The sequence below is a fragment of the Colletes latitarsis genome, chromosome 10, assembly GCF_051014445.1.
Source record: "Colletes latitarsis isolate SP2378_abdomen chromosome 10, iyColLati1, whole genome shotgun sequence".
Classification (NCBI taxonomy): domain Eukaryota; kingdom Metazoa; phylum Arthropoda; class Insecta; order Hymenoptera; family Colletidae; genus Colletes; species Colletes latitarsis.
In genome coordinates, this window is record NC_135143.1 from 16,933,995 (window position 1) to 16,961,611 (window position 27,617).

At 41.0% G+C, this 27,617-nt stretch overlaps 1 protein-coding gene across 2 annotated transcripts in view; it reads right to left on the reverse strand.

The window, feature by feature from the left end:
* The window catches only part of Octalpha2r (alpha2-adrenergic-like octopamine receptor), a 169,044-nt gene that overhangs the window by 17,097 nt on the left and 124,330 nt on the right, over positions 1-27,617 (reverse strand). For both annotated transcript variants that reach the window (XM_076774681.1, XM_076774680.1), the window contains exon 2: positions 630-1,010. In XM_076774681.1, the coding sequence (XP_076630796.1) occupies positions 630-1,010 (381 nt within the window). The remainder of the gene's footprint in view (positions 1-629; positions 1,011-27,617) is intronic.

A 27,617-nucleotide genomic window follows, 5' to 3' on the forward strand; every position in this document is an offset into this window, starting at 1 on the left:
ATCGTGCCTCCGACCCGCGAAGCCATCGATTCGATTCCATTTGTAGGACGCCGTGGAAACTGAAATCCAATAGCAAATTTCTGATTTTGGGGATTCACCGTTTCCATTTTTATGCGCGGTAGGGAGGCTCGGTGGGCTCGAGGAAGCTATCATCGAATAGGATGTATTCACATTCCGAACGCGAAACCGATGTTATTGGATAACTGCATTTTGAACGCGATCGGGAACGCGGAAACAAATGTCCTCGAAACTGTGATCCACCGTTGGGCACTTGAAAAAAGCGCTTAGGAACGACTCGATACGACATTTTCCAGTTCTGGGTCCGATGAAATTTTACAAGAGAAAACAATATTGGGAAAAATATTCCCTGCCCCCTCTCCAAATAGGGTGAATATTTCCACCGAATCAAAGTTGTAATATTAAAGAACCAATATCGGAAGATTTCTTGCCACGATTCTCTGCTCGGAAATCAAATGTCATGCGGGAACGGAAAATGGCAAAAATGGTCCCGAGTGCGAACTCTTTGTTTCCCCCGACCAATTCATCGCGACGTCGAAGATCACCTGTCGTAGGGATCGTTGGGACGATTTTGTGGTAGGAAGGGGGGACGATGGAGTTAATTTGTGAACCTTGAGCGTGTCCTTTTCCTCCAAGGGTATGCTGTTCCCTCCGCCAGGATCAGCCTCGGACGTGCTGACGTCGCTGGCGAAGTCGCACGTGACGATGGGTATTTGGACCGGCTGGTTCTCGATGGTGGCGACGTTCTCCATCACGGATCCCGGTGGTTTCTTAGTCTCTGTGGCCGGCGTGCTCTGTGTGAAGCTGGTCTGCCTGACGTCCGGCGACTCTGGGGGCGCCGTCGTTCGGCGTCGCGGCTGCTTCCGGATGCCGCGTCGCGCTCTCGCCTTCGCCGCGAAGTATATACGTATGTACACGAACACCATGATGCACGACGGGATGTAGAAGCTACCAAGAGCTGAATAAAGGACGTAGCCGATGTCCTCTGAAAGCTGGAACAGAAACAAATGAACATTGAATGGCCCCTTTGTTGGAACGGTCCCTTTGTCTCTGCGCGGAGAATCGAAATAATTTATCGTTTGATACTTTATCGTGACGCTTCGTTACTTGGGAACGGACGAGCAATTTATTATGCGCGTCGTCACTTTTTCACGTGTGCAATTTTACGGCAATTTGAGGCCCTTGAGGATCCTGATTTTCTCATCCTCAATCATACGTTGCCATTTGATTCGCGTATCTTTCGATCTATTATGGATAGAAATTTTCTTTTGCAAATTTAGAGAGTATGCTCCACGTTTGTGTACTTTTTGTCATAAATTGGATTTCTACAAATTTCCGCGTACAATTTTCCGCCACTTTGGGGCTCTCGAGGATCCTTATTTTCCTATCCTCGATCCTGCGTTGCCATTTGGCTCGCGTGTCTTTCGATCTATTATGGATAGAAATTTTCTTTCGCGAATTTAGAGAGTGTGTTCCACGTTTGTGTACTTTTTTATCATAAATTGGGTTTCTAAGAATTTCCGCGTATCACTGGAAATATCGATCGGATGTAAAGTTTAATTTTCCGTTTCTACAATGATCGGGTAAGAAATTGAATGAATTCTGTTGGAAATTTCGAACCCCCGTTCAGTATCGTCGTAGCTTCGGATTATTCCCTATTCCGACTCATATAGAATTTGTCGTGATTCCCGGGAAGATGAAAAGTCGCGGCTGGAAACGACGAAAATTATGTACGACGCGGGTCAATGGACCCGTCCGGTCGTAGAAATTATCCCGAGTCTCCTGTACATGTTACAAGTATAACAGAATTAAAAAGAGAAGAAGAAAAAAATTCATTTCGCTGGTTCGGTTGATACCTTCAAAGGGAATCTATTTTCCCGTGGGCGCGACGGGGGCGGAGAAAGTTGGTCGTCCAATTTAACAAAATATAGGATCACGGTTTCGTGGAACCGGAGCGCTGGTCGATTTTTTACGAGCTCCTTTGCGACCCACGCGACCGGAGAACATGCTGAAACCGATTCGCGAATGAACTTCAATTTCGTTTTCGTATTCCAGCGAAGTTTCAAATTGAGGGTGGACTGTCGTTGCCATAATACAGTGTGGAAAAATGTGAAGAGGATGATAATCAATTCTAATACTTAATCAGACGGCTGGGACCTTTAAATGCCATTTCTAAATACAGTAAATAAAAGTGGACGTAGTCTATCGATTAATTTTAAGGATTCGGAGCCCTAGAAATAACGAATAAAAATAGAAATATCCAATTTTTGACGAAACAAAATTCTCGACGCGATTGAAATTAAGATAATAAATTTTATTTGTTAATCGAAGGTTTTCAACCCTTGTGTTGGTCTCATCGCGAGCGGTCATTTCTCTACACTCGAGCCATTAATTCGTTGGGTCTAATTAAACTTGTTGAGCCCTACTTTTTACAGTTTTACGAACTGGGTTACGTCGGCGTCGCGACGCTCCCGGTTCGAGTCCGCTCGCGTCGTCGAGAACCCGAACTACGTGTGCGCGCTCGTTGCCGTTTAATTCAATTTAATTTACGACTACGCAGCGCCGCGAACTCGCTGGAACGGAACGGGCCACCGCCTCTGAACAGAGCACATTTGATTCCGCGTAATAACTCCTTCGTTTCGCGTTCCATTTGCATTCGAATTATTAACGATACGAGACGACGTTAACGACGACGCGAACGAAACGACGGCCACGCCCGTTTATTTATTAACGAACGGGGCTACCACGGTTTTCGTGCCATCAACGGAAACTATGTTCACCCGTTTATTCGATTCGAATTTAAGGGAGTTATTCATTATTCGTGCACGGTGAATTATGGCGATAACAAACTTTAGATTTAAATTGACATTTCTCAAACTGCTGCTTGCGAACCCTTGGAAATATAAGGGGATTTGTATTTCGTTCCTTGTTGATTAAAAAAAAATTTTTTAAATGCATTTTGCCATGTATAGAAGAAAAAATTTGTTTGATCGTTACGTGTGCTTTAAACTAATTTCGTCCTAAAGGCTATAAATAATAGGAATGTTCAAGTGACCCAGTTTAAATGCTCCTCCCCGTACAATGGAATAAAGAAATGCTACTCGCGAAATGTTTTATTCGCGTTGAAAACATCCATTAAGAAGTTCTCTGTTGTCAGTGGTGAAAACATGCAAAAGTAAACCGAAAATAAATTGAATTAAAATTTTCTGCTGTCATATTTTCCATTTTACCAGATGTATCAATTCGCGCATTAAGATTCGACGCCTTGTAAAATTGGATGTTTTCGTTAAAAATTTTACGAGTTACAATAACTGTTCATTGTGCAATTTGGGATAGGTTTGAAAATGTTTAGGAGCACCGACGTATGATATTCCGTGATCTGAGAATTAACAGAGAGTCATTTCCGTCTCATAAACTAGATCCACGTCAACGCTGACCGTTTCTCTGGCGAGGATTTATTATTGTTCCACTGGACAGTCTAGACACGCCATAAATAGGATCCCCCAAAGTAGAATGTGATAAGGTTTCTAATACTGTATCTGGCGATCATGGCAGAGTCCGTTGTCAGTATACATTAATCCTGCAGGGAGGTCTACTTTGACCCCAGGATTCTAGATTGGATTCCAGGCAAAGATAAACTTTATTCTTATCCGTACGAATATTCCAAACAACGAACAAAAGCTGGACAACCTTCTACTAGTTACTACAAAATCAGAATTCGAATTAACAGCCAACACAAATTATTCTAAAAATAGTAATGGAATTATATTCCATGGTAAACGAATACTTCGTACAGTGATAAATAAATTTGACTTGGTCTCAAATAATAACGAATAAAGAATATTTGCAATTTACAAACTGAATAAATTGTAAGGATCTTAAGTAGTCGTAGGTTACTGCGAGTTAATTCTAAGTAAATTTCAACAGTGGGATTATGTATGGGGTCGTAGCGATCGAATCGCTGTTCCAACACGATTCCCCATTGTGTGTCTTTTCGAAATAGCGCCCGCACGATCGAGTAAATTTCGTTCCAACTCCGTCTCTCGACGAGTTTCACCGTCGTTCGAAGTCTCTCGTGAAACGATTAGCACATATAAAATTTAATCTCTCGTCGGTGGAGGTTTAATCTGCCCCTTTTCGCGGCCGCTGGCCGTTTTCCTCTCCTTTCATATCGCTGGTTAGCCGGGTCGGTCTCCTCATAAATGTGGCATCCGGTGGACCGCTTTTTCTCACCCGAGCCAAGAAGATTGAAAAGGAACGAAGGGTGTGAGTGGACGGGGGATGGGCAGGTGTACCGCGTTGCCGCGCAAACACGCGGAATAACGAGCAGTTCGGGACGGGAATTTATGAAAGCGCGAAAGCCAGCGCGTGCCCGGCCTCGGAGAACTTCCTTCTCTGCCACTTTTAACGAGCCCGGGGGCGCGGAAGATCGTCGCGATTTATGGAGACAAACCCGCGATCTTCTTGCCTCGTGTTAGGGATAATAGAGAGAAGAAATTCATGGAGCACTGCTTCCACCATGGCACGTACAAAAGTTGTGGGCGCAATGGTACCTTTGCAAGCTTTATTACGACGCTTCGACTATTTACTGCGCTGGAATCTCGTCAAAAAATCGAGCCAGAATCTTTCGACTGCTCAAGATACGACACCCCCATTAGTCTACAAAGGTTTAAATGGGGAGAGGAATCGAGAGTCCAGAGATGTATTGCACAGAGTTGGAAAGTTGGCATCTGGAAAAATTGACGAGCTTATTTGGTCCGGTGTAAACCCTTTGTAAACATAAATTTAGCATACGCGTTCTTTCTATAGATTATTAAAGACGAGGACTTCAAGTTACTTCTGTGACGATCCAGGTGCCAACTTTCCAGCTGTGCACAGTAGATCCCTTAACGAGTAATTTTTTTAAGATTTCTTGGGACTTCTTGTCTACGCTTTTTAAGGTTTGAATTCATTTCTCTAAATTAGTAATAGGTTTGCGATTAGTTTCTTATGTTATTTTACTGTAATATTAATTGTTATTCGAAGTAGCCTTTAACGTAGAACGTTTCTTTTTACCTGATTTAATTCATCATTATTTTTCTTTTTTTTTTGCTAATTTTACTTGTCACACGTGCTTTTCAAATAAACTAGAAACTCTCTCGTTTCTTTCCAAACGTTCGATAATATTTAACTTTCCTTCCACTGGTAACTCTTTGCCTTTCGTTGTTCGTAGAGTAAATGAAACGTGTATTTTTAACTATGTGTGCACGTCTAATACTTGCGATACACTAAACTGGGTCACTTGAATCGTACCGTAGAGGTTAGTGGAATTATTAACGTGTAACAAATAGAGGTTTCGGAGGCGTATGCACCCAATTTCAACGTTTCGAATTTATAGGAAACCACCCTGCTTGGTACACATTCCTCGCGTTCTCTTTTGTTCGAAGAACAGTTGTTAGGAAATGTACAAATTTCTAATTAACCCGAAAGATGTTTCGTGACGACAGTTGTTTCACAGCATCGACCGATTCGTTGTTCGCGTCGCTCAAATTTTGCAGATTCGTTGATCACGGTGGGGCAAAGGGGCGAGAGAAAAAGGCTGATGTCAAGCGTCGACCGACCGCCATTCGTCCCTGTGCATCCTACCGCGGGAAATTTCACGGTTCAGGGCCGATTGATGTTTTTTCAATCACAATTTCAATCACAATTAAAATTCCTGATCACTTGACTCTAATCATGTTTGAGTCAAGTTTGAGTAACTCTGGAGTCTGTTATCCCTTTGGACTCTTCAACTTTCTTACGAAATAGATAGTAAATACTTCAATCAAACATTTTTACATTTCTTGTTTAAATTTCTTGCAAATTCTTTTCAAAGGGTTAAAGTATATAAAATGTTTACTTATAGTTATTCGAGCTTGGCGCGCGATAGAAAGTTTCTTCCCGGATTTCATCGACCGTGGTTTCCCTTTTCCCCGACTGGTGCAATAATAATAATAATTGGACAAGTTCGGGGAAGAATCCACGGAATGACGCCATAGATCGACATCGCCCGAATGGCGGCGCGCAAACTTGGCCATTCCCGAACGAACGACGCCGTCGCGTTCCTGAACTCGTTTCATCGGGAAAACGGCGGCCGTTTGCCAGCGATTTCAATTATGAATCGCTGATAAACGACGCCCGGACGCGCCATTGGCTTCGCGAGACATACGAGGCGGTTCGAACGCGCGTCCTTTGGCCGTTTTATGGGGTGATCTCGGAAGTGCTTATCGTGCTCAGTGCGACCGTCCTCCATCTTCCAGCTTCCGAATGATCGCGAATGTCTTCGACCTTTATCCCCCCTTGTAATCAACATTTTCCTCGTTTTCCGCCGCGTTGGCCCTATTTTTACGCAATTCGACCTCTAACTATCTCGAAATGGGACCACAAAGGCTGCCTTGCAACAATTTTTCACCGATATTACAACGATTCGAAAAGTGTGTGAATTTTGATCGAGTATTTTAATTCTAAAAGTCTAGATTCGAACAAGAATTAAAATACAAGATACTTACCACGCGAAGAAACTGTAATATTTACTTTTCTCACTCCTACAAAGTTCACATCTTTACAATTCTCTCGCTTCTCCTGTTACATGCGCGATACATTTAAATCTTAATGGTTACTGTCTACGAACGATGGGAAGTTGCGTTTCTAGGAGAAACATCCGTCGTCCAAATGCTCTCAGATGTCTTCTGATTTCGTGGAAGTTCCTTAACCCTTTGATTACGAACGAGTTTCAAACTAAAAGCGCCTGCGGCGTACAGAACGACACAGACACGAGTCTATGTCTAGTTACGAGAGCATTTTACGCATCGTAGGTAGAAACTCGTGGCACGGCAGTGTAATAGGGTGTTTCTGTAGCTCAAAATGAGTCGAAATTGTGGAGAAGATTTTTGTCGTACGAGCCTTCGTTTTTGAGAAAATCGAATTTTAATATTTCTCGGTAACTTGGGTGTAGTGTCTGACTATGGCTCGATATTTCTACTTGCATTAGCGTTTGGAGCCTTTAATGCTAGCATAGAACATCTAATTTGCGTTGATTATGCTATTTCCTTAGTAGTTTGAACCAGTAGGAGCAGAAAATATCGTATTAGTATCAATGTTTGCGAACGAGTAGAAATGCAAGTAGTAATAACCGATAATGGTCAGACGTGGTAATTCGATCGTACATATAAAGGAGTATCAGGAATTGTTACAGGTAGATTTTGGTGAAACTTTGCATGAATATTGGCCCAACCTGTACCTTCGACGCGGGTACAATAAATTGTTATCAACAAATTGTTTTCATTAACTAATTTAAAAAAAAATGTTTCTACCATTTTTTCCTATCGAGTATTTCGATTCCCACGAGTCCTATAACATCGCGAATTTTGTAGAAATTTACCAGAATGCTCTCGAGGGAATCTCGAAGGAAATACGAAAGAATGATGCTGCTGGAATCTCGAAGAAACTCGATTCTCTTATCAGAGATTACACGACTGCTCCCTTATTCGGTGCCTGATCTTTCTTTCTGCAGACAATACGGTCGACTCGCGGCGCGCGACGTCGGTTTACGCCGTGGATCCGCGAAGCTGCTTCAATTAAGTTCACCGGAGCCGAAAAAGGCAGACGCAAGCTGTCCCGTCGTGGCCGTGTACCGAATATGCTCGCGGCCACGTTTTCACCGACCCAATTAAATTTCTTTCCGCCCGTCCCGTTGCTTCTTTTCATCTAGATTCGGGAAATCGTGCTCTTTAAAGCGCGGCGTCAGCGTAAAGCCGAGAGAACGATTATATCTCGTGGCCGCGAAATAATTGCGTCCCTTCCGCGGACTATGCGATCCTTTTTCCTTTTTTTTCCTTTACGTTCTCCCTGTCGCGAACGACCAACGAAAAACTTATGCTCCCCCGGAATAGCTTTAATTAAAAACAGTCGGGGCTCTACGGGCACCCGTCACGGTCGCCATTAAATGTTGTTAAACATTATCGCGACCGTGGACGAGAAATTGGGGTTTTTAAAGGGCGCATACACTCTGGTCCTAGCTATTACGATGATAAGTTCATTTAAAGTTCACAGTCGAAGGGGAAAGTCCAACGTTAGGATTCCTGAATTAATCTTTAGGATAGTGAACCTTTATTTTTCGATGTAACGTCGCCATTTTGCGTTTGTTCGTGGATGGAATAATTTTATCAACATATCTGATAGGCTATTCGGTGTTATAGTTTTAGAATCTTTTATTTGCACCAACGATTCGATTCTGATAATTCCAATGGCTGGGAATCAGAGAAACAAGTCGGATAAATAAATCCATCCTGGATTCTTTTCAATAAGAATGTGTCACTCTTTTGCAGAATAGGTATACAGTTATCCATCCCCGAAAATGAGGGATTAGAGATTCATCAGGGTGGTTTTTCATTCCCTTTTGATTTCAGAAGTTTCTTTGATGCCCCGATTGATGGATCCTTTGTGCCCCGTGGCCATTGTACCAGATGGTTCTCGCGACATTCGGTTTTGAAATGGAAACGCGAAGAAATTGCTCCCTTTCTCGAACGAGTCCCGAAATGGAAGGAACAGAGAAACCAGTCGAATAAAAATATAAAAAATAATTTTAGTTTAAATATCACGTTTCAAATATTAAGAAAAAAAGACTAGATTTCAACAAAATTCTATATTCAAATTATCTCTCGTACTTTTTCCTGATATACATTTTTCATTCGTAGAAATTCTGAGGAAGCTTTCAAATAAATCTTGAGAGGAATCTGACTTACAAAAATCTATCTTCTTCGCAGAGACAAAAATTGAAGGAAATCTTATTCGTTGTATTAATAATGTGATCTATATTTTCACGAAGACGTTTATGTAAATATTGTTTAAATAATTATTATCTCTGGTGAAGTGCTATTAAAACGACTCGTCGGGTAATGCTATGAGTTATTCGTAGCTGTTAATTTTAATTACGATTACCTGTTATTTCTTGGCTGACAAGTTCCTGGGCGCCTCTCAGACGGAGAGATTTCGAGCGTTTTAAAGAGCAAGGTCCTTCTCTCTAATTGCGTTAATATTTGAACGCCGCACGCGGAAACGAGGGAACGCGTTGGACGAAATTGGATGAAACAATATTCAATGGGGCAACGTTAACGATAATGTACTATTTTGAGCGTCGCGATGTTAACGCAGCTCTCCGGACGGTATTTACTGTATAAACTGCGGTATTCAAATCGCCATTCCAGTGTTAGCTACTCGTTGGACGTAATATTACCTTAGCACTCCGTAACGCAAATTATTTTTGCAGGTAACATTAATTTAAATACAGTAGAACGTCAATTGTCCGACCTAATGGGCAGACATTCGTTCCAAAAATTCAACCATACCTAAATATGGTATCTCGAGCGTTAAAATATTTTTCTACGCACAACTTCAGAGCTTCTGTTTTTTTATTTATATTTCGAAACAGTTTTTCTGCCTTCTATGTTTAAAAAATTCCGAAAAATCGTCAGTTGAATCGATAAACACTGCAGGGATTCAGACAGGTTATTTAACACCGTAGAAAAAAAAGAATAATTGACCCTCGTATCATAGTGATTCGTAATAATGAAACCAGCACTTCTTCAACAGTCGATCGCGATACACTAGACGGAATATCGATGTTCGACGTTCTGCATCGGGACACTTACGTTCCTTTTCCCCCCGGTTTAGAATGAAAAAGGTGCAGATGAAAAAGGATAGAAAGAAAAGGAAATAGTAGGCGAAAGAAACACGCGCGGGCTCTGGAAGTAGAATCAATGAGTCTGTCAAGCGCAGATGAAAAAGTGTTTGATATTGAAGTCGCCGTGGGGATGAAAAAGATGGTTCGTGGCAGAAAAGGCAGACTGCGGGACTTCTCCAAACAAATCCGTTGCGCGCCATAGTGTGACCTGGATTTCTATTTCCCCCCCCCCCTGCGTTTCTTCCATTCCAGTTTCGACGCTTCACGCGAAGAGACGTTGCTTTTTCGACGCGAGCGTCCCTGTCGTCTCCCTTTTCCCGTCCATCGATACACGGACCGATGCGTCGCGACGCGCTGGATCGCTTGAAAACGAAAGTGAGATCGTCTGTCGCAACCCTGAACGTTGACGTTCGCCTTTACAGAAACGATCGAATGCTATGAACCTTCCATAGGGGTAGTTAGCCAGAGAAAGTGGAAAATTACACGACTCTTATGATTATAAATTTATAACTATTCGTTGTGGTTGATGTCTGTAGGTTTGGGAATTTCGAAATTGTATGTAGGAATTATTTTATTTTATTTTATTTTAGGGTTTCCTTATTTCCACACATTGGGTTTTGACATAGATTTTTTTAAATGTACTGTAATTGAATTTTCTACTTTTACTTGGATTTTCATTTTTTTTGCAGTAGATTTCTTCACACAAATGCTTCGATCGTTTATGGCCAGTATTGGCGTCCCGAAACTTATCGAAATCAATACTTGTGTCGCAAGTTAATTTCGAGCTAATTTATTATGCAAGCCTGCCTTCTTTTGATCATCTTTTGTACGACGAGTAAAAATAATTACATCCGATATAACTCAGTTCCTTAGAAATTCAATATACGTTTGTCCATTCTGTCATATTTACGATTCCGAAGATAAATGGATTTATCTCGTAATTGGTTTGAATAAATTTCTGATGAATGGATGTCTTTCAAAATGTCGCGAGCAATGCTAAGATTGTTGGCGGTATCAAGCGAATATTGTATTTATTCAACGCTTTCGACCTCGTAATGTGGGCAACTGCATAAAATTTTAATTACATTAATGCGAAGTGAATGATTTAATGAAACAGATTTGAAGGTAGAAAGAGTTTCATAAATATTTACTTGGTACGACTAACGATCTTAATATTAAAAACATATAATTACTCATCCGACAATTGTTCAATTATAATCGTTGAAAGATATCACCAGGCATATTTTAACTTTTTCAAGACTCAAGTTCTCTTTATAATTTTCTAGGTGTTTCGACCGTGTTCATGTGTACTTTGAAAAATATTATTAATTACGACCTCCGAGCAAAAACAAAATTTAAAATTATGAAAAACTTTGTTACGTGTCACATTTATCGCGCTAAAGGTTTTGCATTTCATCACTGAAAAGATGAAAGCATTTGTAACCGTCGGAGACGCGGCAGCAACCGTAATCCCTTAATGTCGTGAAATTCTTGAATTTGGCTCTTATTAAAAAATAATTCACCGTACCGTAAACATCGTTTCTCGCGCGTTGCTTTTCGTAAGAAACGCAATTTAAAACCTAATCGTGTTTAACGCCCAAACGCTCGATGTTTTCACGGTCGGAACTTACTCTTACAGACACGCGATATTAACCCATTAAATATCAAATTATTATTTATTTCTGAAAGCTGACGTTTACTTTCTACGTATCGTATTTAAAACTACTTCGGTACTAAACGGTCAAAAACGATTCTTATTCTGAGGCTACGACGTTTTATCGATTTTCGATGCGTATCGAACTTCGATTTTCGACCTATCTATACTTTGAATCGCGCGAAAGTTAATTGGCTCGCGAAAAGCGTGTGCGTCTGTTCGCGTCTCCGTCGGTGGAAATGATTAAATAATCGCAGGGATATTTTCTCCGTCCTGTGCACTCGACCACGCGGAATATTATTACGCGAGAACAGTGGCTACGTCGCTTATTCTCGCGCAAAGTGGACGCACGTGGACTGGGCGCAGGCGATATTAAATTTCTCGTGCGTATCGCGTGTCCGTGTAACAATATCGCCCGGAGTTGCGGTCGAATTTGTTACACAGTATGCGAAAACGATCGCCTCTCGTGCAAAAACATGCATCTCTCGACGATACGAGTCTCCCTTCGTTTATTCGCGAATTAAAATTGTTGATCCGACCTAAAAGATTTCGTTCGATACACTTTTCTCGATATGCAAATTCGAATTGGGATTGATCGAACAATTTTTGGCGTTCGAAAGAATTGCATTCGACGCAAATTAAGAGTAATGGTTGATTTGACTTTGCCATAAGGAGCGTGTAACTTGGACGAGCTTATGGTTGGTGATGTATCCAGGAAGGGACGTCGCTTCTGCATGATCTACCAGAGGGTACAAAGTTCAAAGCATTGTTCCCTTTCGCTAGAGCACAAAGAGGCATAGCCAATTTAAAAGGAAGGTTAACAGAAGCAATATCGCGGAGAATATTAACAGACGGTACTAAAAATGTAATTAAGAGAGGTGGAGAATGTGTTCGTAAAGCGGAAATTATATTGAGCATACTGTGGAACCTCGTGCAATAATGGTGCAGGTACAGCGAGAGTTTTAAAATTATTGTGACCCAATTGTATTATTATACAACTAACGTATACTTTAGAAAAAAATATTAGGATACAAATTAAAAATGGTATTTTAATAAAGACGTAATTCCAATTGGGAAATATTTGTTGCATACAGGCTTGAAACCACAAAAATGTGGATAATGGACTTTAGAGTCGACGTTAGGTTGGGTAACGTTTACTGCACGTGACCATAACGGAATAGTGCTTGCTTCATAACTTAACATAAAAATTAAATTAACCTATTTCTTATACGAATTATCAAATAATAAAACCATTTTATTATTAATAAACGTGATAGAAATACGAATGCACCGTAATCGCATTAACCCTCGAAGCTGAAATTTCAAATTCGTTGCAACAAATGCGTGTCTACCTTTGGAATGCATTTCTGGAAACGCGTATTCCGGGTCGAGCTAAAAAATCCTCCCCCTTCGGATGCATAATTAGTCAGCGCGTCGAAGCTGCACGTCGTCATGGCAGACATCGTGAAATATGAACGAATCGAGGCGCAGTTATTGGATTCGATTCGTTCTCGGTGGCCAGGACCGAACCGCGGGAAATATGGGCGCATGTGCGCACCAAAAACGACGCTAGGGAATTCTAATGCGTCATCGTTACGCGCTGCAGCGAATTAAACGCGTTCGATTAATCGTTTTCGCCGTTCCATCAATGTAACTCTGGTCGACAACAATAATGAACAAACAGAAGTATAGATTAGCTGTGCTGTGTTTAAACGAGCTCAGTAGATCTATGCTCGTTTCTGTAATTTTGTAATTTAATCGTGTTTTATAATAGTCACTAAAATTCTATTCTGTAAATAGTAAATCGTTCGAATAATTTTACATTTTATTTCTAACGGAGTATAAGGGTGCAGCGATTCGAGTTGCGAATCGAAAGTACGATTGAAATTTAGTTTACGTTTCGCATGGTTTTGTTTCGCGCTTAAAAAGTCGAGGCACGCGCATCCATGAATTCGAGAGAAGCAATTACAAACGTTGTGCATCGCGTACAGTTTTATTTTCCACGATTTCGATGGGGGACCAATCTTCGGCTCTGTTTAAACAGCGATTCGTCGACAAAGCTCGCGCGACGGGTTGACTCCGCGCGGAATTTCTTTTTCGTCGATGAAAGAAAAATGGACGACGACGGTGGAGGGGGATCGATATCCATTTAACGAGCTAAATAATTGGCTTAACCGGCGGCGCGGCTAACGCAGTAAGCAAACCCAGATGTTTTATGAAAACGCGAGGCGCGCAGCCGTGCACGATGAGCATCGGTTCGTTACGGAGCATTGTTTGCACGACTGAAATGTTTCATGAAGCGAATCCAGCGCCGCGGGACACGTGTATCGCTTGTAAACGCGCGTGTCGCGCGAACGCCGCCCGTTTCGCGGACACCACTGGCTGATACACGTCGTTCTCTTTGCAGAATGTTCGCAAATTGTACGAGCAACTTCGCGTTCGAAACATACTGCTGGCCCACTTGAAGCGAAACACTCGAAATTGTTACGATTCTCTCGAAATGGCTGGAAGATACACGTTGCACCCAACAACGGGAGGAAAACAAATACGAAACTACGACCTGGAGAAATAAATATACGAATATAGATATGAACAAGGATTACAATACAAGATATTTACTTTTCTCTCTTGTGAAAACTTTACATATTTACGATTCTATTGTTTCTGCTACAGCGCGATACTTTTGAATATCGCATTTCTACGAGAAACATCCGTAATCCAAATGATCTCAGACGTCTTCTGTTGTTGTGGAAGTTCCTTAACCCTTTGATTACGAACGAGTTTCAAACTAAAAGCGCCCGCGGCGCACAGAACGACACAGACACGAGTCTATGTCTAGTTATAAGAGCGTTTTACGCATCGTAGGTAGAAACTCGTGGCACGGCAGTGTAGTAGAGTGTTTCTGTAGCTCGAAATGAGTCGAAATTGTGGAGAAGATTTTTGTCGTACGAGCCTTCGTTTTCGAGAAAATCGAATTTTAATATTTCTCGGTAACTTGGGTATAGTGTCTGACTATGGCTCGATATTTCTACTTGCATTAGAGTTTGGAGCCCTTAATGCTAGCATAGAACATCTAATTTGCGTTGATTATGCTATTTCCTTAGTAGTTTGAACCAGTAGGAGTAGAAAATATCGTATTAGTATCAATGTTTGCGAACGAGTAGAAATGCAAGTAGTAATAACCGATAATGGTCAGACGTGGTAATTCGATCGTACATATAAAGGAGTATCAGGAATTGTTACAAGTAGATTTTGGTGAAACTTTGCATGAATATTGGCTCAACCTGTACCTTCGACGCGGGTACAATAAATTGTTATCAACAAACTTTTTTCATTAAGTAATTTAAGAAAGTGTTTCTATCATTTTCTCCTACCAATTTACAGGCTCCACTATACCTATGTAGATATTATTTCAAACACTTTTCGAACGTCTCTTGCAAGAGACTTGTACAACTTTTTCTGAATTCAATATTTCGTTGAGTTTTGAGGAAATATACAAAATTTTCACAAAAAATCTGACGACAGTTGTTAAAGGACAACGTTGTTCAGACGACAAAATGATTCTAGCTTAGAATTGCATGTGCAAACAGACGAGGCTGACCGTGTACACGCTGGCAAAAGCTACCTCGTACGTTTCAGTTATTATAAGTTTCGTTTATGCAAATTTATGATGTGCAAGCGCTTCGCAGTTTGGCCGTGCAGCCCAACGCGAAGCACGAAAATATCGTTCACGCCGTGGAGGTCCTTTTTCAACGAAAACGTCGCTATGGAATCACGATCGTCGCTACGTGCCCTCGCATACTCTCCACCATTATTTCTTACTTGTTCCTCGTATATAAATACTCTACATCTTGCACGATCAAAAGATTAATTTTTATCCTTGCACTTTCTGTTTTCCAATGTGACTTGGACGAAAGAACAACAAGCTAACTTAAAATTATGTGTGTAAAACTTTTGCACGTGTGGAGAATCGATATTTTTACATCGAAAATTTGAAAAAACTATAGCCCTGTCAAGCAAAGGAGTTATATTTAATGTTTTCAGTGATTGGGTGTGTTAACATTTACAAAACATTGAGTTGTTGATATGAACTTGTATCTATTGTAGACTACCATCTTTTTGGAGGCCACCACATGGCGCCCTCTACAATCAATACCTTCTAGTTTCTTTAATTGTAATTATCCGTCTTGGTATAATAGTTAAAATGCTAGTCTATCATGGCGCAAAATTAGAATCCTGCATGGTAGAGTGTTTTCGAAAAAACTATTTCTGAAAGTGATTTATTTTATCATGCAACATGTCGGTAGAATGAAAACCTCTCCGCCAGGCTCTGCGGCTACCCTATGATGTGCCACTTCCACTGAAACGGGTCTACCGTACAGATTGAACTACTTCAATAATTTGGTAATCGAATATTTTACGAGTAACCGAATAAACTTCGAATATCATTATTGAAATATCATACGAATATAATATTTTAAACAAAATAACAGGTGCCAGAATTTTCCCGTTTTCTCTCCTTTTTCCACCAGTTTCCTACTGGAAAGTCCAACTTCAAAAATGGCTCGCTTTATCACCCAATAATCTAGTAAAATGACCAGATCTCCGCCTGATTGTGTCTGACATATGATGTACTACTTCCACTGCACAGTAGAGACGAGGCTATATATTCTCTTTCTGGTTCTCTATTGGAAAATCCAACTTTAAAAGTAACTCATTTTATCAGCCAATAATTCATTATTATTAAAAAACCCATTGTCTCCCTTGTCTGATATATAGCGTGTCGCTTCTACTGGCACAGTCAAATCCTAACCTCTGAGTACTCGTATATTATAACCCAAACACTAAATTAATATCTAGAAGTAATTATTACTCTTATCGAGCTCTCTAATTTATCATTTAGCTTCCCACTGGAAGATCCAGCTTGAAAAATGATTTATTTTCCCACTCAATAGAACGGAATCCTGCTTTAAGCTCGCGCTGGCACACAGATCGTCCCAGTCGTTTGATTTGAACTTCGCCATTGGATCATCCGTCACAAAAGAAAGACAGAGGTCTGGAAGGAGAGAGGGGGGGGGGTGATATGACGACCGAAATTCAGCTTTTTCGGACGCTCGAAGCGCATCGGCGAGCTTTTACTTCGGATTATTCGGCCACCCAGTTTTTGTTCGCTAAAATGCGACGCTTGTGTTTCAAGATCGCGTAACGTAAAAGCTTTTATATCACTTTTTTCATATTTCTTGTTGAGGTGCTTCGCGATGCATCGCGGGCTGAATTTCGCGTCGCGCGAGGGAATTCATTCGTGAGCAGTTTGGGGAAGGGGGGGGGGTGAATTACGCGAGTTGACGCGTTCAAATTCCTCTCAAAGGCGCCACGAATGGACGAGATTCTCGTCACACGCATACATATTTCACTAGCTTTAACATTTAGCACCGTGGGTAAACAATATAAATAATTATAGCAAATTAAAGCATACTCCGGGAGACTCGCAATAATTATTATTCAGCCGTGGAAAGTACCAAGTAATTGTACCAAATTATTATTTTTATTTTCGTAGAAACCAGTCATGGAATTATATTATCGACTGTCGTTGTTAACTCGTAGGATCCAATAAACTCTTTCAGTAAGTCGAGCTTAATTTTTATTCAGAGCCAAGCTTAACACGCTCGGGAAGATTGAATTTCCAGGGGACGCACATTACGAATTGCAAACAATACCACGGCTGCCTTCTTTTTCGAGTTTCCCTTTTGCATTTTAAAAAGCCCCCGCGCACTCTTTCAGCCCGACCTTTGTAGATAATTTCCCGGCCTTTGTTTAACGTTACACGCGAGTTACGCGCGAAACTCGCGCGTTCCTATTATATTCTACGAACGTGCTAAGCATATGCAAAGCGAGGAGGCGACGTTTTTCGACGACACACTCTCGACTAGCGACGAATAAATTCTGTGGCAACGACGTATCGAGAACTAATTACATCGGGTAGACAATCTCGAATTTATTTAATTGCACCTTAACTACATGGACGTTCGAAGCACGCTGTACGGATTATCATACTAACGGCGATGTAATCGAAACTAGGATCGATTCTCCGTGAAAAATGTAGTCGAAAATATAGAATAAAGTTTTCTCCTACGAGGCCTCGTTTTTAAGAAAATCGATTTTGAAAATTCATCGGATACGGTGCAAGTAGAAACATCGAGTATTGATCGGGCGCGCCAAACAGATATTCGAAACTTTGACTTTAATTACCTCAAAAACGAAGCATTGTACGAATAAATATTGTACCATGTTTTTGACTCAGTTTTTCATGTAGAAGCACCCCCTCCCCTGTATTTTAATATTTTACTTCAGAATATTTTGAGCCTTGATATTTTGTAACGTGAACGTTCGTCTGTTATTGTCTCGTATTCGTATCTTATTTACCAAATTATTCAAACCCCTGTAGAAGCAGCCCTCCAAAATAATGATGTTGTTTGCCAATCCTATCGCGATTCTCTCGGTCCCGGAAGCTGTTTCGTGCGTGCTGCAGCATAGTCATCGAGCTGGAATCGCCACAAAATTCTCGTCGAATAAACTGCTAGGAACTGCTACGACCATACAAACGACGGATTACGGTAGCGCTAAATGCACCGTTGTTTCGTGTTCCTGGACGACGAAATTTAGGAACCCAGATCCTCGAGTACCTCCAGCGTCGTCAGCGCATTCTTGCAAACGACGCCTTTAAAGGACCCTTATCTCTCGCTTCGGTTAACATTTCCTGCTAGACTTGCAGCGTACACACTCGAGCTCCTCCCTTGTTTGTTATTAATTATTTTCCTATTTCAGAAATCTTCGACGCTTCCGAGTACTTGATCGACGATAAGCTTCGTCGAACAATCAGCTTCCCTGGGATTTCGTGACTTTCAGTTTGCTTTTCTCGGCACTCTAACGCTGCAAAAGTGTTTTCCTCTTCGTCGAGACTTTCAACGCTCGAGTTCGCGTTTACTGAATTTTTTAGTCTGTCGGGACGAAATTGTCCTTTGTATCTTTTTGTTCACCGTAGAACTTTATCGTGAAGCTCACAGAGAGGATTTATTTATTTAGACGATGATTAATGCTTCCGTTGGAAAAATTATATTCCTTCCGGTTGACAACTCTTTCATTTTCGTCTAAAACAATCACGAATCTTCTTCGTTTATCTTAGTAAATATAACTTAAATGTATATGAAAATGTTCCTTCGCAATATTTCGATGGAATTATTTGAAAAAACAGAGTCGATCCAAGCACGATCGAATATTATTTACGTGCTGGGTCAGTTCGAGCAATAAAAAATTATTAATCCGAAAAACAATGGAAACGAATTTGCGTGGAATGCGAGGGGAATATAAATACGCGACGTTGATTAACGGACAAGGTGTATCCTGTATATTAAACGTCACCAAATTATTAATTTAAAAATATCGCGTGCACGTACGTTACCGTCATATCCCGAAAAGTGGAATTATGTCAGTTACCGTTTCACGATTCGTCGACGTTGCCACGTTAAGCACATTCGCCGCTGGAGCAAAGTCGTGAATTTTGCGTCACAAAGGGAACATTAAAAATATTTCTCTTTGAAAGACGACGCTCGGGAATTCTTTTGATTTTCAGGTCTAATAAAAGCCTGGCTCGACCCCGTTAACCAATTTCTTCTACGATGATAGGCAAAGGGGTCTCCGTCGTCGTAGGTCAGACACAAATATTTCACCCTTTCACCTTCTTTCGCAGGGGTCCCTTTCATCTTCCCACGAAACGCAAAAAGTTTATTTCGCGTGGGTCGTTCGTCGAAGTATTCCCCATAATTATCGCCAACATTGTGTCCATGGAAATTATTTTCCATCGATTTTTACGTGACTCAAGAACGGTTTTACAGCATCTCGAATTGATAATTTCTATTACATGTTTGAAGATCAGCAATGTAATGATCGAATAATAATGCTTGCTCGCTTCAATCAAATTTGAATATTTTTAGAACGAGCAAAACTATTATCATTATTGATACATGATTGTAAATATCAGTCCACCTTTTGTTAAATTTACTACTCCATATTTTACAAACATGGCCCTTTGTTTAAGGTCCGTAAATATAATTTTGTTTGCCCGTGGACCCCTGAATTTATCATTGTGTTTGCACAGAGACATTGAATGGCCATTCCCGAAGGATGTGGTGTACGTAGAAAAGTTTCGACCGCGTCGAGAAACTATACCCTCGAAACGTGTCGGTGGTTGTTCGCGTCAAACGAATACTATTCGACGAGCGAACATAAACTTTAATTAAAAACGATATTCGCGAGATCTTGAAGCTGTTGCACGCGCGTGTGTGTATATACAAACTGGAATGCGAGTGGAGCGCAGTCGAAAGTGAGCCCAGCCACCTGTTGGTGCCTTATTTCGCATGATTTCGAACTCGCGTGAAAACGTGCATAAATATATACGTCTGTCACTGTATATTCAAACTAATATTAGAATTTCTAACTTTATAATATTCGTAACATTAAGGACGCGAGACTTTACAAAAACATTGATATTTTACTACTGATCGAATTTTACTAACAATTCAAAGCGCGAAAACGACAGTTCTCGATATCACTGACAATCGACAGCCGTTTTGCCAACCCTCCTTTTCCTTTCCCAGCGTTGCATTCGAGATATCCTCGACCGCTATCCAGCATCGTTTTAACCCTCCTCCTCCATCGAATCCTTCGTTCTTTTCTTTCATTTCCCTCCCCGATTCAGCTTCATCTTTCGACCGGCTGCTTTCTTCCAGTCGCGGTATCCACTTTCCGCTTTGTCAGCTCGGACAGCGCCCTCCTCCCCTGCTCGAACGATTGTCTCCGCTTCCGAGACTCTCGTTTTCACGGATAAAAAATGCGGGAGAAACAATAAAAGAAAAGCCCCGGTCGATCCCCAGATTCGTGCTTTGTTTTCTCCTTTCGAACAAACGTCAGGCATCGTCGTTCTGCTTTCATTTCTACTAGGATTGAGGACTAGTTGAATTTTTTTAGTACTGTTTTAGTATTAGAAAACTGGAGTATTTTATGCAACGATCGAGCATCTGGATAATCGTAAAATAGCGTGATTTAGACTGTATTTGAGGGTGTTTTCATCGTACAAACTTTACTTTTATTTAACATTTTCCAGTCTTCATCATTCTAAACGAAAGATCATTACGATCTTCAGAGATCTTTGAATAGAAATGAATGATCTAATAAATAATGGTCGACCTCTCAGGATGATCAGTATTTTTTAAAAGGAGAGACACAAAAATCAAAGCCCTCGTTGGCACCCTAATTTTCGAGGAATGATTTGGACCGTACATGAAAGCGAAGTCGCATAGAGGGAATATAAAACGGGATTCGAATGAATTTTCAAAAAAAATTGTTTGCAGGTACTTTACTCCGGTGCCTTTTTATCCCTCGAACGAATTGACCGAATTTCTGGATTCAAGCAAACGACTGTATATCGCGCTTCCATTGGAAGGATTCCGAAAAACAAAATTCTATTCAAATTTTACTCGAACCTAGACTCAGAATCAAACATGAAACACTTGAAAAATAAACCTCCCATTAAATCAACTTCTCATGAGTGAATGCGAACGAAAAATAAAATACTTGCGATTTGTTTAGCATTCTTTAATACACGGTGCACTTAATTTAAAAAAAATAGAAAGGCAGAGAGTGGTTTGGTATAAAAGTAAAATTAATTTCACGGTATAGTGTGTGCTACCATCTTGTCGTTGACTGTAGAAACAAAACGGTAATAAAATTAGCATTTTAATAGGAGATTCCGGCACCCTGGGGGACGGTGAACCAATGGCCGCCAAGAAGTCGACAAGGAATCGTTTCCACTTCACCGACGGATTAATTTGTCGCTGTGTCGAACGTTTAGCGACCGACAGAGGGATGCTGCGGGTGTAATCAATATTTATAAATTATTCAGGCCGCGAGCGCGCGTGAGAATATTTCATGCGGGTTTCACGGAAAAACCATCGACGAGGGGAACAAACGATGTTGATTTAAATTTTAAAGTCGCCTCGCGAACAATTTTTGCGTACCGGCGACGGAGACGCGCGACGACGCCATGAAAAGGCGTATTTTGCAACTTTAATGCCGCCACGTCGGCCTTGTCTTCTTCCTTCGCGCGATCCTTGTTACTGGCAACAGTTTTTATTCCTCCGAACGTCCACCTGAGACCACAGTTTTCCTGCAAACGTGTAGTTTGCAAAATTATGCAACATTCATTAGGAAAAAAGAATATACAACCCCCTCAATTTTTAGTCCAAAGTATTTGTTCTCGTCAAGCAATTCTATTCAAATTATATTGGCATTTTCGAGCCACTATAAACAAGTCGTCGAGACTTGCACGGTTATGGCATCCGATTCAGCCCGATTTTCATCGTCCTATCAATCGATATCAACAGTTGTTCGATTATTAACGAATATCGAGACAGCGTATGCAGGCTGGCACCGATGGCTTCCGCGTTCTTTATTTAGGAGAAGGTCGTCGAAGCTCTCGCGAAGTCCGTGGAGCCGGTTATTCAGCTAGTACCAACATTTGCCAGATCGAACGAGATTTATCGACTTGTTGATTGTCGAGCCAATTTTGTATGCCACCCCCTATCCGCCCCTCCTCTGAGAAGTAGACAGATTTTCGCTGCTGCATGATGTAATAGCAGAATCAAGAGTGGCTGGTTTTTCCAGCAAAAATAAACCGAAACCTTGGAATGAAATTCTTGTTGCTTCCGTAATGGTTTTTAAATTGTAATTTCGAACTAATCGAGTTACATAGTACAGAGCGATTGTATAACGTGTTTGTTATCTTTTCGGATTACCAAAGTATCAATTGTATAATCAGTATAAATCGTCTCGATAACAAAAACTCGTCGAAATCGAAGCGTGCTCGGCAACGTGACCCGTGACCCGTGACCTATGACCTGTTGACCACTCTGTATTTACAGTACGCCCCAGGCTATAATTACGGGGGGGAAATCCAAGCACAAAGAGATTCGGTGACAAAAACGACACCGATGTTGCAAAATCCAATACTGCGTTTTGATTAGATCCGGGAATACTCCGATGATTTAATATTCAAACATTTTATTTCTCAGGTAGCCTTCGAAAGCACTGAAAGGATCACATTTCTCGGCCCTCGATATTAACGATCTAGCACGGGACTATAATTTGAAAATTAAAAGAAAAGAATAACAAAAAATATACGCGATTGTATAAACTCTGGATATTCGAAATTAATTCACGAGAAACATTCCTGCGACTGATTTCTGTTTTGTTCGATTCGAGTTTATTTCTTTCGAAATTTCTCGAATCTCCATTTTGTTACACTCGAACAGAAATATTCCACTTCCGAGGGCACGAATGAGAAAACAATTGGTCCACGGTCTACGATGGATGCAAAAATTACAACTGAAATTGAAGTCTCGACGACTAGTCGAGGAAAGGATGGAACAGACGCGCGAATTAATTGATAAAATATGCCATCGCGATAAAATTTTGAATAGAAAGGGTAACCCTCCATTGTCGGCGTAAAGCACGATAATAACAATAACTCGGCGAAAGCATCGGCCGTTGTGTCCGATTTCGGAACACAATGCGCTGGTAACATCACTCTTACCGGTAATGCTCGTCGTGCTCCGTGCACTCCAGTGTTTCCGGTTCATAATTAGCCATCATTTCCGCGCAATAAACGCGTTCGACACCGCGCGACGTGTCCTCTCGTTTAATACTGTTATTCATCGTTGTCCTGGTAACCAAACTCTTTATCCTATAACACTCCTTACTTTCTACTTTTATAAATTTTACAAAAATCAATCACCAAACGAAAATAAACAATTACTATTCACGTTATATAGTTTTCGATAAAATTGTTCTCGCGACCGAGAAAGAATAAAGCAGGCATAATTTATTGAGAACGTTGAAAAAATATTTAATAGGAACGTAGATCTTAATGTTAATTATAAGGAAAAGATAGGACAAGTTTCATAGTGAATGCCTAACCCGGTATTAATTTTATGGAAATATGTCAACTCGAGATTAATTTTTATTGTTGACCAGATTCCATAGAAAAATGAATGCCCAACGGAGAACAAGCGAAACAATAAAAGTGTCCACTTTCAATGGATGATGCGACTCCGTGACAACTGAACCGTTCGTGTGTGGCTGATAAGCGCCTCGCAATAACAGCAAGTTTTTCTAAGGCGCTCCCAGCGGTAATGAAAATACCAATTCAACCGCGAAAATGTAATAATTCTTGTTTCGTGATCTGTCATCGACGTTGCAACGCATCAATTTTACCTAATCGTTTTCCTATTACAGTTAAAACTAATTTAAATCTAAGACAAACTACAGAAACGAGGTACGAGTTGCTCGATCATTTATAAACTCGTTGTAAAGAAAGCGACGTTTAGTGAGAATTAAAATTTTCCAAAGTCGGAGTATCAAGCGTTAATTTTTAATTGCAAACCCCTTGTTTGAATTTCGTTGGTTCAAATTGAAACCGTCGACTGCAGATGCAATCTTGGTTCATTTATCAATTAGGGAGCCCAATTACTGTCTCGCGATCTACGATTCTCGTCTCAACCACTAAGTTTTACTTAACGAATTTGTTGAAACTCGACGTCGCACAAAACCGTGTTATTTTAAGAAGTAATCATTCCGGGAATATAATTGCGTGTAAATACTATTATTCCATTTATACGAGACCTATGGCTTTATCGTTCGCTCGGAACGAACCTGCACTCGTATAATTGGCCCGCGACTAACGAACAGCTGCATTTATGTCGTAAATTTCCACGAAACCGTCGGTCCAGTGATTAATTGCTGGAGGATGCATCGAGGATAAATCTTCAAGATTTTTCTTTCGTTTGTCACGCGACGCGATATCGGTCCAGTCGTTATCGCGATTCAGAGTTTCTACTCTGCCAATATAAAAAATTACTATTCGATTATCCAAATTAATTCTCATTAAGCAATTTATGAGAGTTATTTCACATTTTCTACAATTATTCTCGCTGAAGATGGTCTGCAATTTCAAATTGTCGTTTCATAAATAAACCAAAGTTTCTGCAGAGAAGTCCCTAATTCGTCAATATTTCTTTACTTCAATACAAACTTCAGCCTATAGCCATTGTAATTTGTAGACTTTCATTTTCAAACTCGAGAAAATTCCAGAAAAAAGATTTAAGTATTGAATATAATTCAATCACGGTTCTAACCTATAAAGAAAGTTTCCCTCCATTTTCTGTCGGCCCGAACGGCGGCAAATTCGAATCGTAAATATTTCGCGGTCCGCGACACGCGGAATCTAAATTACTGGATCGGAAACTTTTAATTTCCAGCGACAGGTCGTACCACCGCGCCTTTGAAAATTGAATTCCCGTCGCTCGATAATAGCAAACAATTCGCGAACGCGTCCGCATCGGCGCTGACTGTCCCTTTTCACGCGAATCTCGATAATTTCACTGTCGACGGTGTCGTTGGAAGTCGGCGTTGACATTTCGTTTCATCAGCGACCTGCGGTGACAATGATGCAAATGCATCTGCATTTTCTGACGTCCGCGTGCGCCCAGTCTTACCCCATTAACGTTTCGTCCGATTGCGGTCGAGCTTTATCTTTCTGCCGCGCCCACGGTCGCTCCCGGAATTCAGCTGGCCTCACACGCGAAAGTGTCGTTTGTACTCTTCGTTTGAACACGGACGAACCATTTTTTAGCTCGCACGCGTTATTACATTTACGAATCGTAAACATTTTCTATCCACGACCCACCTGGACGAAACGTCGATTGCTTTCGCAACCTCGAATTCGTTGCACTCGAATCTTTGACGGTATTAAGTTGGGTATACAACTGTTTGGTCAAGGGCATTGCGATAAAAGGATAGAGTATTGTATTCAAGTTTGGTGTCTTTATTAATTAAAGTATATTTAGTTAATCTTGTTGGAAGTGGTAGTTTATGTTGATTCATGAAACATTCCAAGTGACCCACGATACATTTCAAACGGCCCACGCCACGTTTCAAGTGACCCACGATACATTCTGAGTGACCCGCGACACGTTTCGAGCGACCCACTCCCAATTTCAAACGACCGACGGTAAATTATAAATGGCCCACGACGAATTGTGGAAGACGATGAATGATAAATACCTTTCTCTGGAAGTTAGTCGTCGATTCGTTCATATTAAGTTACGACTTACCTGAAACGAGAAAAGAAAAACCGAGTTAGACAGAAATGATAACAATTTTGGCTCGAGTGGGTCATTGTATAAAAATTGTACGTTTAACTTATGTGAAAATAAAAATTCTATATTTTTCGTGAAAGTCGATGAAAACTGTCGGCTTCGACAGTATTTTTTAAACCATTTACGACACGACAAAACGATAACTTAAATTCTCTTTAATTTTACGTGGACACATTTCAATAAAATCCCGGAATTATGGCACAGTGTTTGTCCGATAACAGGGCCAAGCAAAATTCTTATATATTATGGGTGAAAATGTTGAATAACCAGAAATGGACATTCGTTCGTTAATCGTCGGTCGGAAACAAAACTTTCAATTATAGAGTGAAATATTTCGCGTGCGAGCAAATGAAAACTTGACTGACCGATCGACCAAACGTCACGAATAAAATGATATACGCTGACATTGTCGGTAACCGAACATTCGAATCCCATTCATTACTTCCGTAACAGTTCCAACAATTATTTCAACATCATTACTACGTCTATGAATATTATTTTAAAAATTGCATAAGCTTGCAAAAATCTCTGCGCCAGAGATATATTATAATAAATATAATATATTCGTACATTATTTACCGAGTCTTCGATGACCATAAAGATTGATACAAATATTTTTTCCAAATCTTCGATGGATTTCTTAGGCTCTGTAGTGAGTGGCGGGGTCCACGCGTTTAATGTCGCTTTTATAATGAGCAGAGGGAGTATTTGCTCGCAAATTAACGAGCCTAGTCAGCCTTTTGCCAATAACTCGAGACCGTGGGCTCGTGTTTCGTTCAATTTCAGAGCGGCACGACGTGCATCCGGTTCGAAACACGAGCATCGCGTTCGGTTGGCTCGTTATTTTTAAATACCGATTAACGAGGGCCAGATTCTCGCGTCGTATTCGCGTTCTGTCTCGACCTCTGTTCTCCGTCCTTCCATCGGGGGCCAGGTGTCGGATTACCATCAACGGGAGAAAGGATTGCACTAATTATACTGGTAATTAGCAGCTCGGACGCGAGCCAGGACAACGTTTTCCCATTGACTTTCCCTCGAAATCCCTATCGAATCTCCGAATCCATGAACTGCGTCAATTCCGTGCTCTCTATCACGCTTAAAAGCTAACCGTTCGACTGTATCGTGTTTGTAGCTATTTCCCCATCGTATATTTTAATCCCTTCATTCATACGTCGCGGTGAGCTTAGGAAACAGGGAATCCATGCTAACTGCCCTGCTCGATAATGGCTTTCTCAAAAAGAATAAACGCCGAGCAATCGCGTTATCGAAATAACAAAATGAAAAAAACTAATATGAAACAAGAGTCGATTGTTTCCATTAAAATATCAGAGTTCTCCCTCCAGTGGTGTTCGATGAAGTTCAGCGATAAAATCGTCGAATTCGCACGCGAGTCCATCAATAGACTTCGACGGTGTATTATTCCGATTCTCCGAACTAATAATTGCAAAAATGGAAGAGAACCGTTCAATGGAGCCATTATTGCAGCATTATTGCGCTCCCCCGTTATTCATCGAATAATCCATCTCGGTTCTAATTTTATCCCGAAAAGCACAGGCAGTCGATTGGTTACCGGGGCTAAAAATTGTTCGTTCGCGTCGGGTAACAGGGATCGTCAAAAAGAAAACTAGAAATCGAGAGAGGATCAATTGGCGGCCGCGGAATGCATAATAATTCGAGGGGAATCCCAGTTACGTGGCGTGAGTGGGGCCAGGGAAACGAGGGAGGGAGAGGGGGTGGAAACAATCGAAACGCTCCCTGCGAGTTATTCCGATCTTTCGGCGTGACTTTGGGAAATGGGTCAGTTCATAAATTACACGGCTCGACTGTTCTCTGGTTCTGCGAAACACACGGCCCAGCGAACGTTTCCGTACGGGCGCGCACCATAATGCGCGATTTTGCAACGTAATCGCGACCTAGTGTACTGACACGGTAATTATGTCTGCGTGGTCTATTCGATTCTGCTTATTATGCCCGT